This window comes from Pteropus vampyrus, unplaced genomic scaffold (genome assembly GCF_000151845.1).
Source record: "Pteropus vampyrus isolate Shadow unplaced genomic scaffold, Pvam_2.0 Scaffold131, whole genome shotgun sequence".
NCBI lineage: Eukaryota > Metazoa > Chordata > Mammalia > Chiroptera > Pteropodidae > Pteropus > Pteropus vampyrus.
The window spans coordinates 1,558,800-1,571,756 of NW_011888912.1; the positions used below are offsets into that span (position 1 = coordinate 1,558,800).

General features: G+C 51.1%; 1 protein-coding gene and 1 pseudogene across 8 annotated transcripts in view; one reads left to right on the forward strand and one right to left on the reverse strand.

Annotated features, from left to right (window-relative positions):
* Positions 1-12,957, reverse strand: part of KIF14 (kinesin family member 14) — a 33,760-nt gene that overhangs the window by 18,811 nt on the left and 1,992 nt on the right. For 7 of the 8 annotated variants that reach the window (XM_011367258.2, XM_023534796.1, XM_011367255.2 and 4 more), the window contains 9 exons: positions 10,265-11,445; positions 8,549-8,803; positions 7,776-7,863; positions 4,899-4,997; positions 3,968-4,020; positions 3,223-3,253; positions 2,283-2,390; positions 1,341-1,457; positions 906-1,021 (listed from right to left, as the gene is read on the reverse strand). In XM_011367258.2, the coding sequence (XP_011365560.1) occupies positions 906-1,021; positions 1,341-1,457; positions 2,283-2,390; positions 3,223-3,253; positions 3,968-4,020; positions 4,899-4,997; positions 7,776-7,863; positions 8,549-8,803; positions 10,265-11,340 (1,943 nt within the window). In that variant the 5' untranslated portion in view covers positions 11,341-11,445. Of the gene's footprint in view, positions 1-905; positions 1,022-1,340; positions 1,458-2,282; positions 2,391-3,222; positions 3,254-3,967; positions 4,021-4,898; positions 4,998-7,775; positions 7,864-8,548; positions 8,804-10,264; positions 11,446-12,721; positions 12,935-12,957 lie in introns of those variants that run through there. The other variant, XM_011367257.2, reaches the window with a different exon arrangement.
* On the forward strand, positions 2,685-2,803 carry LOC111744298 (annotated as a pseudogene).

Consider the following 12,957-nt stretch of genomic DNA (forward strand, 5'->3'; position numbering starts at 1 on the left):
CGTTGCTTCATGAAACACGGATTTTAAATCTGGTTAACCATCGCCCTCTCCCCCACTGGGCTGGGGGCTCCTTAGGAGAGAGCCCGGTGTCTGGGTCACCCTGCACTTCCCACGCTAGCCCCACCTCCTGGAGCAGGTGTCACAAATGCTGGGAACGGTGGATGGGCATGCGATTGTAAATTCTGTTTTCTACTAATTGCAAAAGCCTTATTTTAAGAGGGGAAAAAGTATGAGACTAAAAAGACTATCTTGATTAATGAAGAATAAATTTTACTGTTCTTAACTTTCGAAAGGCATTAAAAAAAGTCAGATTTTCCCTTCCAGGTTTTAAGGTGGCAATTACATTATAATAAATCAATTATGAAGACACACGGCTGTCAAGTACAGGGGTGGTCCTTATCAGAATCATATAATGATGCCCATCAGAACGGGATATTAAGTCTATACAGAGGTAATTTAACTGTAATATATCCGAAATGAAATACACGTGCACTGATAAAAACACATTGAACAGTGACATGCCAGCATGTGCTACGCACACAAAACTATTCCGCTTCACCGTACAGTCATGTTTGGTGACGCCGTATGTGCTCAAACATCAGGCACTAACGATGTGAAGCACAGTAGGTGCTTACACTGATATAGCACCTACTGTGTGTTGAGTGTTGTATTCATCACTTACTCCTTTCTACGATCCTAAAAGACAGGGACATTTTACAGATGCGAAAACAGGCTAAAGGGCCAATGATATGCCCAAACTCAGAGCTCACGGACGCAGAGCTCCAAACCCAGGCAGCCGGCTCTGGGATGCGAACTGCTACCCACGTCTCCTCTGTCCCAAAGTCAAAGTCCCCACAGCATCCACTACATTTCACACAATTCTTTAAACTTCAGAAGGTACTTACCAGGTAAGAACCGATTCGCGGTAAGGAATAAAAACCCTCTTTCGGTCCACGTGCTCGGACAGCGCAGATATGACTTTGCCCAAGGTCAGCAGGGACTTGTTGATGCTCACGCCCTCCTGCGCACAGGACAGAAACATGCACCGATGTCAAACGACTGCTCACAATGAACTTCCCAGAGCATACTCCTTCCCTCACGTGATGACTACGTAAATACCTTCTTCCATAAACCACCTGCGTCCTTAGGATGCAAAATTCACTCACGTTCTTTGAAAAGTCATCATAACCAAAAAAGCACGGATCTCTCCCGAAATCACAGCAGTGCGGTCTATACGCCGCAGGCGAAGATGGACTTTTTCCTGGTTACGTGTGTCTCGTTCGTGAGCCCCCACCACCGACGGCCTGGAAAGCTCCACCGGGAGCGAGCGGCGCCCTCACCTTCAGCTGCTCCCCGCTGGTCTGTGCAGAGCCGCAGCGCTCACTGCCCGCCAGGTCTACAAGGTTCGTGCGGCTGGTCACCCTGTGATCGTGTTCTTCCCCGGCCACGAATTCCGTCTGCAGCAAAACGGTGTTAAAACACACACCATACATTCTTTACGACTTGCCATCCATAGGAGTCTTCAGAAGGGAAAGTGACAAGCAACTCGCTTATTTCTGAAACTACCCCCTCCTCAACCTGTGACAATTTATTACACAAATGATGGAGGATACACTGAGCAGTGCTTGGATTGCGCAAAACAGAACAAATGACTTTAAAGGGACAAATACCGACGACTACGCAATTATGTTACAAAAACAACCATAAATAGGTAAAAAGCTTAATGTATCGAAATAGTGTTTATCCTAGCACTAAAGTAGCAAAGTATTTAAAAGCAACATAAATGTCCAACAGTAGAAAAGAACTCGAGGAATTGTATAGTTAATGGAGTATTACGCAGCTATGAAAAATAATATTTTGTAAAGAATTTTAATAGCATGAAATTGTCGAAGATTTTGTAAATTTGTTTAAGTGTGACTGTAAAAGAAAGATTATACACCAAAGTGCTGAGAGCTTCTGAGTAGTGAAACCTATGGCAGGATTTCTAAAAATCTTTTACTTTCCGACGTGATTTTCCAAATACTGTATAATGACCGTGTATTATTGATGACAATTATATTAATATCAATGATATTATGATAAATAATCATGTATTACTGACTTTTTAAAAAGTGAGAAAAGCATACTGCCACATATACCAGAAGTGATCCACACTTATCGTGCATGTTCCCTAAAATCCAATGTTATTTACATGAATGTACTTTTACCTTCGATTTAAAGGAAAAAACAAGGAACACATGAAACTTGAACATATCGACCATCATATTTAAGAAAATAAGCACCTTGGTCTGCGTCAGCACCAGCGTCAACACGGAGTGCGATCGGGAGCTTTTGTCGTTCACGCCGGTGGCGGCGGTGGCTCGCTGCTTACTGCCCAGCTCCAGCCAGCTCTGTAACAGACAAGGGAGGGGAGGTCAGCTCCGCAGACCGCAGCGCACCAGACCAAATCAGGACCAAAGCACGGGCATGTGGTGACCCAGACGCATTTATAAGTTTATAACATGAAATAGTAAATGTTTTTAGCATTTAAAAACTGGTATTCCCGTTGTCTGTTTTCTCTGTCACTCAAATCTGAATCAGGAAATACCTTTATTTTATCTTTATTTGCAATAAGGTTTTCATATTTAAGCTTTCTTTGCGTGTGAATAAGTTATAAATCCAAACGTTTTAAAATTCCAAAAGTAGTCTACAGTCAGGCTACCCTGAACAAGCCTGATCCTGTCTGATCTCAGAAGCTAAGCAGGGTCGGGCCTGATTAGTACTTGGATGGGAGACCCCTTAGGAAGACCAGGTGCTCTAGCTGTAAAAAATAAAAAAAATAAAAAAAATAAGGGATTGTAAGCTGACAAGTTCCTTGCAATCTGTGAGGTCAACCAAGGGTTGCCTCACCTAAAGAATAAAATAAGTAAATAGATAATAAATAAAAGTTCAAAAGTACACAAGGGTAAGCCAAGAAAATATTTTTTTCCACTATATCATCCAACCACCCAGCTGGTAGGAAATACCATCTTTAAAGGCTATTTCTATAACTCTAAGCTGACGTGATGGTCGACTTTTATTTTTAGTTCAGACGAGTAATTCTTTTGATTAAACTTTAACAAACAAAATACAATAACCTAATAAGAGCAACCTTTTATTTACACAAACAGTAATTAAGGAGACAGTCTTATAAATGTTCATGATTATGATTCTCATGGAAAGAAAAGATACAATCGACCTTACCTGAATATCAGAGTAGGAACTGACGACATTCCTAGTTTTCAAAAGTAAAAACACAGAATCAGTTTGACTGATGATTACACTCTTGTGCCCGTAAAATACCACTAACCCTTAACTCGCACGGTTACCCGCCAGGGTCCCGGGGGGTGATTTGTAGACATTATTTAGATTATCACAGAATCTCTCATTTTCTCCATTCTTAACGGGTAGGAAATAAAATACTGCTTTAATTTTACCCCAAAGTGTGTTTTTCCTCAATACGATAGAGCGCCTTGGCGCCCTGACACAGTAACAGTCACGTCACACGTGAGCCCACACCCTGCGAAGGTCCGGTGCGGGTGTCAGCACAGGCCCGGGGTTACTGAGTGGGGTGGGACCCGCCTGTAACCACTGTCCCCTTCCTTTAGGAAAAGCTCTCGGAGCGTCCAAGGACAAAGTAAACGACTCAGCGTGTTTCGGTCTTACACTGAACCCCGTCCGCTCTCCAGCCTGAGTGGCAGATGCGACAAGCGGCTGGAGAGGGAAGGCTCGCCCCGACCTCAGGGGACAGCGCGGGGTGAAAGGGAGCAAACCAGCCGGTGAGTGGCTCTCGGGGCCAGGCGCCGGCCTCCCCAGGGTTCGGTGGGGGGGACCGAGGCTGGACGCGAGTCACTCCCCAGGTCCCCAGGGTCCCAGAGTCAGAGCCAGACCCCTTGTGGGGAACCACCGAGTCCCACGGCGCCCCCGCGCCCCCGAGCCCAGCACTCACGCTGACAGAGCCTCCACGTACGGTCCGGACGCGGGGTGCTCTCGCACTCTCAGCTGGGGGAGCAGACAGCGGCACGTTACGGGGGTGACGGACGCCGTGCATACATCACCGTAAATGACGTTTCTCCCACGGGGTATCAGGTAAAGAGGTCTCCCTAACTTCGCCCGGAAAGGAACGTGAAGGTTCTCCCGGAAGCAAACCCGTCGGGCAGCGAGCAGCGGCGGTGACACGCCAGCCGTCCTCGCCCCCACGACGCGCACGGCGCCCCGGAGCTGCCTCCCGCCCCGGCCAGGCGCGTGGCCCTGGGCCAGCGGTTGCGGGCGTTCCCAGGCCTCTACCCGTCTCCTGGAATTACGGTCAGTACGTTTCGGACGGCTAAGCCTTTTTTCAGTTTGACGTTATACATTTTAAACTTTGTGACCAGGAATTTTAAAACATGTGAAAGTCACAGAACAGGTCGCGTTCAGGTGTCTGGGGGTGGCCCAGAGGGAGCTGCGTGAGCACGTCCAGCGACCCCCTAAGACTAGTTTCTTGCCCTCCGAGGTCCTTTTCAAAGTTAAAACTTGTAATTCTGATAGCAGTTTTTAAAAAAACTTATGATTGGTGAGGAAATGTCACCTATAAGTTATCGACATGCTAAATAATCTGATGAAATACATATTTTGCAATGACAATACTGTTTTGGAAGCTTTTACCACTTTTTGGCTTCGCCGACGTTCAGGTATTTGGTGTCTGGATTAAGTGGTCCAATCACACCCGACCTTTTAACTTTTACACAAATATTTGCTTAAAATAAAAACAGGTTAAATCTAAGAACTAATTTTAGTTCCACTAATGATAACATTCAGCTAATTTACTAAATAACAATATAGTTATATGCATTTATAAAAAACAGAAATTAAAAACAAATAATAAATTGTTTTAATCTTACTGGTTGCTTTCTCTGCCCATTTTCACCTTTACAAACCAGAAGGTCATGAATTTTCTCATTATATACTTCGAAGAAGCTCATTTCCAGGTGACAGCTGACCTGCAGGAACAGAAACACAGCGTGTAACTCATTTTCAAAGTTCTTGCAGTTTTTGTAAACCATGTGTCTGATAGGGGCCTGGAATCCAGAATATATAAAGAACTCTCATAACTCAACAACAACAACAAAAAACAAACCACCCAATTAAAAAACGGGCAAAGGTCTTGAACCGACGTTTCTGCAAAGATGAGCTACAAACTGCCAACAAGCACATGGAAAAGCAGGCGCTCGACACCAGGTGTCAGAACCACAGTGAGGACCACTGCCGCCAGGACGGCTCTGGGCAGAGACGGGAGGCGGCAGGTGACGGCTGCGGGGGAGCTGGGACCTCCTGCCACATACCACAGGGCCACTGTGGAAACCAGCCGGCCGTCCCTCAAAGGCCACACACGGTTACCGCACGACTCGTCTGCCCGAAAGGACTGAAAACAAATTCAAATAAACGCTCATTCAAATAAAAGGCACGCGCCGATGGTCGCAGCGGCCCTAGATGGAAGTCACCCAAACGTCCATCGCTGACGACTGGGTAAACGAAGCTGGGGCGCCCCCACGACGGGGTGCCATCCAGTCGCAAAAAGAGAGCGCCACACGCCACACGCCACACGCCAGAGGGTCGATGAACCTCCAACACACCGGGCTCAGTGGGAGAAGCCAAACACGGAAGGTCACACACTGCACGACCAGCCTTTCGTGCCAAACACCCAGAACGGGCAAACGCAGAGACGGGAAGCAGAACCGCGGTCGCCAGGAGCGGGGGAGGACCATGGGCGGCCGCCGCTGATGCGTGGAGGGTCCTCCGAGGGTGACGAAAACTTCTGGAACCGGACAGAGGTGCAGGGGGCCGGGGGTCGCACAGCATCATGAATCTACTAAATGCCACTGAATTTTACACTTTAAAAATGGTTATGTTATGAGAATTTCATGTCAATTAAAAAAATGCAAAAGTCCTTGCATTTCTTCTTACGACCTTCTGGGTAAGGTTCAAGGCGACCCGGTAAGTGCCCACCTACTCTGGCTTCGGACTACGTTAGACGGACGTAAAGACGATAAGGCAAGGTTCTTGCCTGCAAGGTTCCAGCTCAGAGAAATAAACCCTCTGGCAGATGAGACGGAGCCATAGGAAATTAAGAACCACATGAGGGATCCTAACTCCTTACTACAAACGGACTGACTAATCAGAAAGGGGAGAGGGTCGGGTGGCCGGAGAGGCCGAAGGACGTGAGGCGAGAGATGGAGTGGACGGGACCCTGTGCGTTGACATTGACCCGGAGGCTGAGAGCTAAAATCAGTAATGCTTCCTGACTGGGCGGAAAGCAGCCCTCGGACTGAGCAGGGCTGAGCTTCTGCTCCTTCTGACGCTGAAAGACAGAGAATAAAGACGAAAAAGGGAAAATCTGCTTCCACACAGCCTCTTTGACATTTAGGTCATGGTTCCCATATTAGGGAAAAGAATTTCATCCACTGACCCTAAGTGAGTCAGCGACATCCAAAACCACCAGCTGGAGGCTTCAAGGGGGCGTCAAAGAGATTTAGGTTCAAGTCAGCAAACATCTGCTGCACCCCACTGGCTACAAAGCAGTCTCCCAGGTGCTACGGGAGCAGCTGAGGTGAACCGGACATGGTCTTTATCCTCAGAGAACTCTCAGTCTCACCGAAGGTGCCGTCCGGTCATGAATGACGCGAGGCAGAATGGCTGCTGTCACGCAAGGAACGAGGCACTTCCGGTTAGAGACCAGGTACGTGGGAACACCACGTCCTCAATACGTCATCAGTACAGTGACTGGCAAACGCTACAGGTAACAGGGCTCAGAATTCAACAAACGCGCATTAACGCCCATTATGTGGGAAACGGTGCACTGTCACGCGGGCCCCAGGGGGCTTAGAGAGGAAAGCGCAGGGGGGACGAGCTGGGACAGCAGTCAGGCTCCCATGCAGAGGCCGCACTCCTCCTTCTCCTCTGAGGCTCCTGCCATCTGCTGGCCGTGTCTGTCGCCTTCCACTACGCCACCCACAGACGATCGCCCTTTCCCATCCTGAGTAACTCCACACTTGACATAATCACGGTCACTTAGCTGGGCCGGCTATGTGCCAGGCACTATTCGAAACCTTCTCCACAGACCAACCCACTGAACCCTCACAACGAACCTATGAGAAAGGTACCATGAACTACCACGATCACCGTCACCATCATCACCATCATCAAGATCACCATCACCACCACTACCATCACCACCATCACCATCACCACCACCACCATCACCGTCACCGTCACCATCATCACCGTCACCGTCACCATCACCATCACCACCACCACCACCATCACCATCATCAAGATCACCATCACCACCACCATCACCATCACCATCACCATCATCACCACCATCACCATCATCAAGATCACCGTCACTACCACCATCACCATCACCACCACCATCACCACCACCACCACCATCACCACCACCACCATCACCATCACCACCACCAGGCACACACACGGGAGTGCATCACACGCTCACTGTGATGCGTTCACGCTCACAGAGGAAGGAGGCAGAGAGGCCCTCCCCACCCCACCCCACCCCTCCCCACCCGCACGTCTCCCAGGAGGAAGCCTTCTGCAATGAAACACCCCACCCCCTCTCCACCCTGCCACCCGAGGAGCAGGATCTAGAATTTGGAACCACAGCCCCATGAGTTTTTCCTCTGCAGCCATGACCGATTCTAACCTGCTGGGCCATCTCCTAGTCCAGCGTGAAGGCTCCAGACAGCATGAGCACCTACCTCCTGGGTATGCTTCTTGGCTACTCGTGCAAAGAGATCTTCACAAAACCTTGGAATTATTCCTGGTTCTTCACCATATCCCATCATCCTGGAAAATAATTATGAACGGGGGAAATGAAACTAATTAGGGTTTTAAAAAATTCTTTTTGGGGACATGGGTTGGGGAGGGAGTGGGGAGCAAGCTGAATGAGCCTCGTCGTCAAAGCCTGAGAACCCGGCTCTGCAGCCACCTCGGGCTGATTTCAATCTTGATGCCACCTCTGCTTAGCTCTGTGACCTTGGACGAGACACCTACCAGCCTAAACCTCAGTTTCCTCTTCCGTAAAGTGGGAATAAACGAGGGCTACCTAATTCCGAGGGTTGTCAAGAGAAGGTACAAGCAGAGCCTTTAGCACGGTGTCTGGATCAGGTGAAAACTCAGGAAGTGTAGCTACTCCTGAAATGCCAAGTACTCCCTGCCGGGGCAGGCATCGGTCCCACGCCTTTTGTCAGATGACTTCCTTTAATTCTCGCGACAATACTGACAAACCTCTCTGGGCTTCGGTTTACACGAGAAATCTCAGTCACAGGGAAGTGGGGCGGGTGACTCTTGCAAGGTGCACAGGATCTCGAGCACCAGCTGCAGGCCAGAGGCTGAGCAGCGGCACCATGCCTATAGAACTAGGCATCGGGCGGATGAGGTCTGAGCCCAGATCCGCATGCCCCCAAAGCTACATCCCTCCCACGGGACCGCACCGCGTCTCCCGGAGACCTGCATTTGCAGGTCAACTCACGTGTATGATTTCCCGGAGCCGGTCTGGCCGTAGGCGAACAGACAGGTGTTGTAGCCTTGGAAGGCTCGCGCCAGGAGAGGGGCCGCCAGGGCCTCGTAGACCGCGGCCTGGCTGGCGTAGCCAGGGTGACCGGCGTCAAAGGACCAGAGCGCAAGGTCGTAGGTAAAACTATACACGTGCTTCGTGTCGGGGTGCCTCACTGCTATCGCGCCCCCGTCCATGAAGACCACCTGGGCTGCGTTCTCCACCGTCTCTCTTTAAAAAGAGGCACAAGGAAAAAGATCGGGTCCCTGCGTCATTTTGAAAACATGAGGACCTCAGAGCTCGTCATGCATAACGTCCCCGGGCAGTTTCGCGTGGACGCAGACCAGCAAATGAAACCACAGTGGCCTTGCCAAACGCTCCTGCAGCTCCGGTGCCAGCGCCCCGGGAAACGGAGGTCCAGATTTCCTGGAAAATCGACCCGTTTTTCGGGACCTCCCGTCTCGTCCCTTTTTCCCTTGAGTCCTCCCTTTTCCTACCCCGCCTGCTGTGACCCACCCGTGTTCTTCGGGTCAGACCTGGAAGCTTACTTTTAACGTCTCGCAAAGAGATTTGGAAGGTACGAGTCTACACAAAGCCGGCACGATACACGAATGTAAGTGCAGGTCGCTGGTCTCCTCATTGCCTGCGACCTGCAGCCCCGCCCTCCAATCACCTCCCTCCAGCTCAGGCGTAGCTGGGGCTCTTACTCTCTAGAGCTGCAGAAAAACCTTACCAGCCCTCGTCTGGCCCCAGAATACCCCCTTTTGCCCCCAACTCTGCTTTTGATCAGGAATTACCCTGAGAAGCACCTGCCTCGTGATCCAACAAGTCCCTCCACACCTGCCCCGCTGATGGCGTGTCTGCTGAGTCTGGGACCAGGCGCCTGGTGTCCGGTCCCCCACAAAGTCCTCCGGGAACGAGTCTCTGCCTCAGCTTTGGTTCCCACCAGCCTGTTTTCTCCGCTGCCTCTCACCCGGTCCCCGCCGGCTCTCCCCGAGTCGCTGACCCCACCTTCGCCCTGGCAGGCTCCGTTCCACGCTGTAACTTTAACTGCTGACCCTTACGTTCAACCTAGAGGCCCCGTCCGCACTGCGGAGGTCACCTCACCCTCTTCTAACCTGTTTATGTGACAGCGGTAAACACTCCTGACTCTGTGAAGTTTCTCGCAGTCGTCCCTTAAAATACTTAAAATTAGACGCCACGTGCGCATTTTCTCGTGGCCATCTCCCTCGCTCCGCCTGGAACCGGTGGCTGTCCTGGCCGGTCGTGCTGCAGAAATCGCACCCGGGACACCTCGATGATGCCAGGGATGCCCGCTACTCTGCAGGGGGTGAAGGGCCCCACTGGGGGACAAGTGGCCTGTGTGGCTCTTTTTAAGGGAAAGGTAGGACATCTGACTAGGACTGCAGCTTCGAAAGCAGACCGTGTTAGAAACTTAGGTCCCTCAGACTTTTTAAAGCTCTAGTATCTAGAGAAATTCACATTTGCAAAAGACGGTGATTTCAGTCTTTAAAAATTTCTAGCCAATCGCCAAGAATAATCAACGCACTACAACTAAACCTGACAGTTCTCCCCAGATAAAAACGTCACCGACGAGCCTGAAGCAGCACGAACGCCCCACGTCCCAAAGGCAGGGAGAAACGAGGCGCGTCTCTGCCACGGCTCGGTCGCAGGTGTGAACGGCGGGCGTACCTCTTGCTGAAGGGCCGCACACGCACTGCCACGGTCACCTGGCTGCTCTCCGCTTCTAAGGGCTCTCTGTCCGCGGAGCTGGTCTGAGCTGCGGCCTCCTCCTGGGGAGGGGCTGTCCCTTCCCGTGACCGCTCCCTTTTATTCGCCAGGAGAGAACGTGTTGGCTCGTGTCTGACTTGAGGGCTGGGCACCCCGCTTCTCGGTACGGGCGTGGCCGGGCTTGGAAGATGGGGCGCACGCCTCGGCGTCGACGTGCGTTCCGCAGCACATCTCGAGGGAGCTCTTTTTTCTAAGCTTTCAAATTTACTTGAATTTTTCGCAGCGTTCTTCCCAATACTTCTAGGATGTGACTTTCCTGTCCCCGACTCTCTGCCATCCAGCGGGCTCTGAACGGGCCTTGCCGCCCAGTATCCTGCTCTAACAAGTCCGGTCTGACTCTGGGGACCGACGGGCACTCTATGACTTAAGCACTTAAGTGCCACATTGTCATTTGGCCCGCTGAGGGCAGACAGCGTTTCTTTGTATTTTTCCTCAGCCGTCATTTTGGCGACTTTCAGGTCTTCGGCTGAGGGCGCAGAAGATGCGATGAGGGACTGTTTATCATCCACGACCTGTACATTCGCACTGGTCTCCCCAGAAGCACGGTCACCTCCTGCCGCTCCCTTCACGCGCTGTGCCGCTCCCCACTCGTCCACACGGCCCGTTCCGGCACGACACTGCAGCGTGAGGCGTGTCCCTGACCTCTTCTCAGCTGAGGCGCCCAGCTCATTGCCAAGCAGCGGTGACTCTCTGTTCCTTGTCACTCTTCTCTGAAGGGTCAACCTACCTGAAGAGTTCGGGGTCAGGTGTGCGTCTCCTGCTTTTCTACAGGCAGAAATCACATAAGTGAGGTTTATGTCTCTGACGTGACTTGCAGATCTCAGTGACAGGTCATCGTTTTCACATTCTGACATCTCCAACTTGGAATGCAGCTGGAGGCCGCTACTGTGGCCAAGGACGTGTCGTGACGAACTCTCTGGGGAAGCAGGGGCACCAACAGGATCGCTATTTGTGCTGAGCTCAGCGTGCACCGACATTGTGGCAGCGACTTATCTTTACGAAGAATGTTGCTGAGAACCTAAGCTCTTCTCTGGATGTTCGTTTGACTTCCAGCCTATCGGTTTCCAAAAATATCTGCTAAACTACAAAAAAAAAAAAAGAATTAGACTGCACAGATACAAACAGGCTTTAAAAACACAAGACCCTCCCCAGCGGAATATGCTAGAATGAATGACGGTCTCCAGCCCAGACACGGTTTCCTGTGGACAGCTCTCTGCCCTCAAAGGGGTGATGACGACCTTCCCTCGGCACACCTCTACGGAGTCCCTACGATGTGGACACTGGATTTGAGGCGAGACCCCTGTCTTTACTTCCTGCGTCTGGAAGGACACACAGATAACCCTTACATCGGGTCAAACGAGCCAAGGGACTCAGAAGATGTAAAAAGGAAATGTCAGCAACGAGTGTTTCAAAGTCCCCCAGCGTGGGGAGTAGGGACGGGGACTAACAGGAGTCCCAGCGCCTGGAGCACAGCGTTTTCATGCCATCTGTTGAGTGCATGTGAATACAGGGCTGCCTCACCGATGCGGATAGAATTATTTCCCGCCACAGAGACTGAATCCGTCAAAATCCTGACAAGAATACGTCCACTAATGTGAAGAACAGAACAACAGCCTACAGACGGGAAATGTTCACTATATGCCCCAATCTCCAAAACGGGATGCCAAGGACTGCGGTCCGCACGGGGCGACCGTCCCAATCTCCCACGACGCGCGAGGTGACGTGACACAGGCCCCGACCTCCTCCGGAGCAAGAAATGTGGACGTCCACGCAGGACGTCCATGCACGGTCAGAGAAGGAAGAGGCTCTCGGGACCGTGTCACCAGCATCTGGATGCCGCCACGCGCCCAGGAATTCCGGGGAGTCCGTTTTGTAGACCACAGGAAAGCCTGTGACGCTGCGGATCACGAAAACCGCGAGCTGCTCCGAACGAGATGGGCCCGTCTCGGCACTTGAGTGTCCTGACCTGTGACCTGTCTTGGGGACAGGAAGCCACTCTCACAGCAGAATATGGAGACAGAAGGTTTCCTACAGGCAAAGGTGTTGGACAAGGGTGCATTTTATCTCCCTATTTTTTCAATCTGCACGCAGAACACAGCATGCAAAACACTGGGCTAGACTCGGAGGGAGGAGGAGTGAAAACTGGACAAAACAGCAATAACCTGAGATGTGCAGATGGCACCATCCTACTGGCAAAAAGTAGCAGTCATCTGAAATGACTTCTGATAAAAGTCAAAGAAGTAAGCGGCACAGCAGGGCTGCATGTGAACATCGAGAATGCCAAAGTCACGATCACAGAAGAAATATACAACCGTAATAGACAATGGAGACACGGAAATTGTCAAAAGTTTTTCTTGCCTTGGTTCGGTCATCAATTCAAATGGACACTGCAGCCAAGAAATCAGGGGAAGGCCGAGACTCGGAAGGGCAGCAATGGAAGGACTAGAAAGGTCACCAGGAGCACAGACGTGTCATCAGAGTTGAGGCCGAGACCACCCACGCTCTCGTCTCCCGGTGACTGTGTACGGACGCGAAGGCCGGACAGGGAGGGAGGCTGACGGGAAAGAAACGGGCTCGTGTGAGACTCGGTGATG